Source organism: Prunus persica, chromosome G3 (genome assembly GCF_000346465.2).
Source record: "Prunus persica cultivar Lovell chromosome G3, Prunus_persica_NCBIv2, whole genome shotgun sequence".
Lineage (NCBI taxonomy): Eukaryota > Viridiplantae > Streptophyta > Magnoliopsida > Rosales > Rosaceae > Prunus > Prunus persica.
Genome location: NC_034011.1, coordinates 9,223,331 through 9,230,088, shown reverse-complemented (window position 1 = coordinate 9,230,088; position 6,758 = coordinate 9,223,331). Strand labels below are relative to the sequence as shown.

The following is a 6,758-nucleotide window of genomic DNA, read 5'->3' as shown; positions in this document are numbered from 1 at the left end:
CCATGAAATGGTTGAATGTTTTACAACGGCTTCGAAATGTTCCGAGATTATGCTGCGGTCATCTCACCAGACTACAATTGGAGTGAAATTGATGTAGCTGGTGTCTGGCAGGTGCTGAATATGGGTGCTGAGGGAATGGCTCATCATAGCCTTGTGCATGCAGCGAGGAGAAAGGACAAAGACATGGATCTTTTGATGGACCTGTAGTAACGATGAGTGCTGCTTCAGTTCATCTCACCTGAGTACATGGATCTTTTGTTGCCTTCATTTTCCCTTCGCGGGATAGTATTGTTAAGGTTCGGTGGCGATTTCTTTTGCATGGGTGAAATGTTGTCTGTAATGTGTATGTATTGTATGTAGATTGACTTAATATTGTAGTTCTATTGCATGTATATTGCCTTCATATTGCCTGTATATTGTGTAGATAGTGTATGCATATTGCCACCCTATTTTATCTATAGTGGAATACTATTGCTATCGTATTGCCCTTATATTGCTCTAATATTGCCTCTATAGTGCACACCTAATATTGCTGTTATATCGTATGTGAATTGCATGTGGTCTAATAAGTCTCCACTTCGTTGAAAGTAATCCTGAATTCAACTATGACGGACACGACAATTGTTATCCATCCTTATATTACCATGAATTGATGTGGACCTTTCAAATGATAGCTGGAGTTGCACATGGAATCATATTCAAAAGGAAAGTAATTATCTCCCTCAATTAATTGTCCTTCAAAAGAAGGCAGCTATCAAATATTGGGTACAAAAATGCAACATCCACGGTAAATGAATTGGCCACAAACCACATATTATGAAACCAGGATGATTTTTGGCATGCTTCAAAAGAGAAGGGCCAAATACAACAGAAAATAAAATCCATTCAAGCTTGTACAATGGAATGCACAATAACCCTGATACATGTCCTTCCAACACCAGTGTTTTGCCTACTTTAGAGTCGCAGGAGGAGAGCATATTGCCATTGTGCAATTCGAGGGGCCAGTCAATTTGGAATGGTGGCATAAACGTGTTTACTCCATGGATCACCTCTATGGGACAGAGCTTCCTTCTTCCCTTGTCGTCTGTAGGTTTGAACTTCACACTTTTTATGTACATGTATCAGAACTTGTGGCTATTTTTTATGGCCTTCAAACACTTGTTCTGCCATTCCAAAGTGGGTTGGAGATTTTTTGACCTGAATGACTGAAAAGACTTCAGATGACAGCAACTAGAGATTTTGAAGAAAAAGGGTTATCAAGAACATAAGTCATGCCCACAAAATAAACTAAACATGCTATAAGCTCCACAGTATTTTTTACTTCATCTCCATAAGCAGAATATGAGCGAATAAATACCACAGAGAAATACGAGAAGTGAAAAACAACTCGACAGTTACTGTGAGATTGTGTACATAAAACTTGGAACAACTAAACCAATTAAAGCTAAGCCATCTCATACGTATACCTACATCAAATAATAGTATATGGTCATCTTGTTTAGAATATTGCAATCAACACTTGGTTGAGACCAACATGCAAAAACAACTAGGTTAAGTACAATGAAGCCATTGATGAAGGGCAGTTCCAAAATTAAGACCTATGGTAATTTGTAACTGCCACCGAGTCAGTTCATAGTGCCAAATGCATCTACCGGCCACGCACATATGACCAGCGAAAAGTAAAAAAGCAAAGTAAAAAAGAAAAAAGAGGCATGCTATAAATGGGAACCTCAGCAGAAATCGTCACATATGCATACAAGCAGATGGGCCCCATTACAATGTTCAAGAATGATGTAAATACTAGATAACAGAGTTCTTATTCAAACCTCAGGAGGTTTGTTGGTTTCATTCCTGGACCTTCAATATCGTCTTGCCCAATAGCATCAGTTGACTTAGTCAAAGTTCCAGACAAACACTCAACCATTTCTTTTAGACCCTGTAAGAAAGTGGCATGACTTAAATTTAATTTTTGGATGGTGCGATGAATTCAGTTGGTTCTTTTTTTGATATGCAACATAACGAAACTACACCAAAGATCAGGCAGATCTGGGAGCATCCATGTAATTATAGATGATAAAAAAAAAGCTATACCTTTAACACGGAGTCAGCAACTTCTTTCACAATTTTGTATTCACCGTTACATAAATAAGTAGCAATCAGGGCCTACAAACAAACACATTTTATCTGTGTAAATTTGATGTCAAATGCAAAGACACACACTTCATCACAAAACCCCAATTTGCAGACAAAATTCTGTGAAATTTGGTCCAGTTAAAATAGGAAAAGAATTCCACACTCGGGGTGAAGTAAAACTGAAAGTTAGACTTCACCCACTGATTGATCTGGATCACCAAAAGGAAATGAGTACATACGAACTGCGATGAAAAAAATGAGAGAGAGCATACCTGACCAGATGCAGCCATTGCATCAGTTAGAAGGGATACAGCCAACCAAACTTGTATACATATCTGATGAGCAACCATAGCTACTGGACCTTGACGAGCAGCCATTGATGTTCCCAATGTCAAGGTAGTAAGAACAGCAAGAGTTGTTCTAAGAAGAAAACCACCTGTATCATCCCAGAGTTGAAAACAAAAGCAATTAGGGAAAGAACTTTGAAAAGGAAGACAAGAGAGAATTATCTCGAGGTTTAACTAGCATCACAAAGACAAAATGAAACATTAAGACACACACTGTCCAGATACATGCACTGCTCAATCAGAAAACGAAAAAAGTCAAATATTATGATAGTGTTGATAGTCATGTAAATAATTGAAGCAGAACACTTGAAAAAAATGGCTTATATTTTCAGATATATGAGAGGGTAAAAGTTTAAAGAAAAAGAAAAGGAACTGAGCAGATTTTATGTATCCACCAAATTGCAATGATCCCACCTTTGGAGGCAATAGTATAGCTCTCTTATTTAAAAACCAGATCATTAAAAAGGTGACAGTGTATCTGAAAACAGAAATTCCAAAATATGTTCATTTGCGAAGTAAAGCAAAAAAGGAATATTAACAGAAACTGTTTTGAAAATCACATACTGAGATATAACAGTGGAAAGGGTTGCACCAGTTACACCCAAACCAAAATAATACATAAGGATGGGTAATAAAAATGCAGCTAGGAGATTACCAATACCTGCACAAAGCAAAATACATCAATTAACCAGATGGACCACTCAAGCTTAACTAAAGACAAATAGAAACCAACTAGTTGGGGACAAAGTTATAAAAACATTATGCGAGAATAACACACACACACACACACACACACACACATAGAGGTGTGTACATGTGTGGTTGTAAGAAAATGGTCTTAGTGAAAGAAACCGTTCTGCAGGAATGTGCATAGGTGAGTCCTGTGATATTCAAGAAAAAAGAAAAATCTTGCTTAAAATTCAAAGCCAAGAGTTTGAGAGAAGAAAAAACACAAAACATATGGCTCCCCCCACCCAGACCCACAGAAATTAATAAAATTACACGAAAGTTATACTATCACCTGTTAAGTAACCACACATACACTAGACCTACAAAATTGTATAGTAATTATTCACATAAATATGTAAAGATGTATGTACACAGTACACACAGAAAACATATGTTTGTATGTTTATGTAAACAAAGATAACAACAGGCAGATAACAAATCAGTATGAGCTGTAATTTTAGATCAGGGAACCTACCATTGATATGGCCATCATATTCAGAAACAATCCAGATCCCAAAGACAAGGCTACGTCCTCAAAAATCCCAATCCCCACTGATAATAGTAAAGCTGTAGACACTGAAGATAGCTGTTTTCTCTCAGTTACTCCATCAGTACGTTCGGGTTTACCATTAGTAATGTCTCCTAGCTAACCATTTTCTGTACAATGATTAGCCGAATTTAGATTACGAATGGAGAAATTTTAAGTCACCTATGCTCTAATTTAGACATGAACCCTAACCAAAATTGATGTCCAACAGAGATGAGCAAGTAATTAAAAAAAGTTAAACTTCACCTGAAGTAGAAGCTATACTTTCACTCTTTGCAAGATCTTCAGCAACAAAAGATGTAGCAACATTGAGGAGAGGGATATTAAATAGCTTTGATATATAATTGAAGATGTTCATTGAAATACCAGCTGAAGCCAACTCCACAGAACCTATGGAAAAACAAAAAAGCTAAAAACATTGAATAAAAGCTCCAAAGTTCAATGCATTATACAAATATTAGTCGTTCAACTCATTTAAAGGAGTGAAAACATACCCAATCTACCAATGTAAGCAGTCTCCATTAGCTGTGCTAAGGGATCAATGGCCTGACCCAAAATTGCAGGTAAAGAAAGCATCAACAGCTCACGTTTGACATCTGGAGAATATGTTTGACTGATAGGAATGTTGCTCAACGATAGACAGGTACTGAAGAATCATTTACCCAAAACAAGCATAAAACAATGTTTAAGATAGGTATCAAATCTTGTAACCCCCATCACCTAAAACTAATTAAGAGTAATCATAAGAATTTCTGCCACTCACTGAAATAGACAGGACCAAGAATCTGTTAGCAATGTTTCTCATATCAGCTTCACAATGTTTAAGATAGGTATCAAATCTTGTAACCCCCATCAGCTTGCTTGCCCTTGTAAGATCAAGAAGGACAAAGGAAGGGAGGGACTGGCTTTCATCAACAGTAGAAAAACTCATCCACAGCTATCATGCTCATATTACCATTCACTCTAACAAACCAGAGTTTTTACAAAATGATAAATTTCTAACAAATTTGAAAAAATATGAATCTCTGTGCAAGGAAAATGGGCAGTTCAGTGTAGGCAGATCAGTATTAAGTAGTTTACGGAAATATAACAGTCTATTCCAGCACTAAGATGCCTATCTTATGTCCAATTATGAAGGGAAGAAAAATATATCACATATTAGAAGAAATCATATCAAACTAATGAAAGTAAGAGCATCAATTATTTACAACGAACTAAGTCAAAACTAAATGGAGAAATGTTAACAGAGTTGTATGCTTCAGTAAGTCAAGTAACAGATTCCCAAAACCACAGACAAAAAATGTGAACAATGGCTACAAAAGCATCCATAAAGAGCAACTATATTCATATATGGAGGTGTACAAAATTGTTAACCTTTAAAATCGAAACAGTGTGTGTGCCATGTAAGGCAATTAGCCACTGCTTCTAGACTGTACAATATTACACCTCACCATAATATCTAAACCAACTAGCTCTAGCAAAAAGGCATGATGACCATATGAAGTACCCCCACCAAAGCATCTACGTCTGCAAGTTCATATGAAGGAGTTCCTGACATAAGTTATGAGCAAAGTGAATTCCCAAGTCATAAGTCCATAGTGAGGTGAATTCACGGACATTAAGACATTTACCTCATAAATATGCCTCCCCCCTTAAACCCTCAATTGCAAGCTTCAGTCGGTAATATTTGATCTTCAAAGGGTCAACTTTATCCACCGAAATCCCAGCACTAAGATGCTCGATGAATTTGACGATCATGATTCTGCAAGACGTACTGTCAGGCCAATAAGTTGGGAAATTAGAACTGCAGTTATGTAAAATTTGGATAAACTACACTAAATTGACAAAGCTTACCCATCTCGTTGTTGTGGAACACCTGCAATGCTGCAAACTGAGAATGGCGTAAACCTCGACATCTGCAGCCCCTTTTGCTTAACCTCTTCAACCTCAGAATCTTCATAAAAGTGCATCTCGTACAGCACTCGTGCTAGCGTATCGCTAATAAGGTGCAGCAGTGTAACCAGCCTCGAAGATTTGGTATACGCAACATAGGAGTCATACACAGTTGCTGTATGTCTGACGAAATCAATTTCGATTGCAACCCAGTGGGACCCTCGAAGATTATATGGAAAATAGACCTTCCGGACTTTTGTCCAAGCTTGGCCATACCCGTGCTGCCACGTACCGCGCACATAGTGATGTTTATTTTTGAGCTTGTTAGGTGGAAGGTCAACGGTGTTTGAAGCAGCTGCCTTCTTCGCTCCACGTTTCTTCGCAGTCGGTTTCAACGGCTCTAGAAATTGCTGCATAAATTGAAATGGAGGCATATTAGAAAATCACAACTGAAAGCAAATGAACCAGTGAATGTAACATGGTAACATGTTTACTTGCAAGCAATAATCTGCCGTTGTCCAGTCAATTCCAAATACCAACGGATGAGAGAGTTGCCTTTTTCGGATAAGAAAGGTTGCCATGTCCAGGTGCTGAAAGTTGACATATATACTATGAGCACAATTTCATACAACTCTACAATTAAAAAAGGTGGGAAAACAATTGAATTATTGTAATAAAGTAGAGTTTTGTGTATTCTTACCCTTGAGCTAACCCATTCCGTGTCATCGATAAGTTTGTAGAAAAAATCTGCGCCCACTGAAAATGATTCCAGCTGCACCTCCGCACTACAAAAGGCAAACTTGCAACGATTACTTTTGTACTCATCTCATAATTCCGACAAAAATACATAAGTATATTAAAGCAAACTCTACATTTTGTCATTAGTCTATGACTACATACTAGAATAGGATGAAGATTGGATTTCAAAGGTAAAGAATCCTAACCTGATATCGTTTTTCCAGGCAGTGCAAAACTCTATTATTGCCTTCACATCTTCAATGGGCACGGGTTTTGTTGGATCAAAACATGGCGGGGTTGCAATCGCGGTCGACACACTCATCGTCCTCTTCTTCCTCAAAGGATCAGTAAATGGGCTCAACAATGTCTGC

The 6,758-nt window shown here is 37.6% G+C and overlaps 1 protein-coding gene and 1 long non-coding RNA gene across 2 annotated transcripts; both read right to left on the bottom strand.

Annotated features, from left to right (window-relative positions):
• On the bottom strand, window positions 1,151-4,456 carry LOC18783271 (protein DETOXIFICATION 45, chloroplastic). The gene is made up of 9 exons (XM_020559873.1): window positions 4,251-4,456; window positions 4,003-4,146; window positions 3,685-3,851; window positions 3,045-3,148; window positions 2,861-2,958; window positions 2,406-2,572; window positions 2,092-2,163; window positions 1,827-1,936; window positions 1,151-1,205 (listed from the first exon to the last, which is right to left on the bottom strand). Exons 1-9 carry the CDS (start codon window positions 4,330-4,332, stop codon window positions 1,151-1,153), a joined length of 999 nt encoding a protein of 332 aa, XP_020415462.1. The 5' UTR covers window positions 4,333-4,456.
• LOC109947912 lies at window positions 6,212-6,630 on the bottom strand. Its single transcript, XR_002270684.1, has 3 exons — window positions 6,594-6,630; window positions 6,350-6,434; window positions 6,212-6,239 (listed from the first exon to the last, which is right to left on the bottom strand). It is a non-coding gene; the product is annotated as an uncharacterized LOC109947912 (long non-coding RNA).

Bases quoted from the DNA above. Each gene is read 5' to 3' on its own strand.
- LOC18783271 (XM_020559873.1), bottom strand. From the start codon at position 4,332: ATGCTTTCTTTACCTGCAATTTTGGGTCAGGCCATTGATCCCTTAGCA. The intron at 4,147-4,250 runs GTATGTTTTCAC...GTTTTTCCATAG, and splicing joins TGCTTACATTGGTAGATTGG to GTTCTGTGGAGTTGGCTTCA. The intron at 1,937-2,091 runs GTATAGCTTTTT...ACTTTCTTACAG, and splicing joins TTGCTGACTCCGTGTTAAAG to GGTCTAAAAGAAATGGTTGA.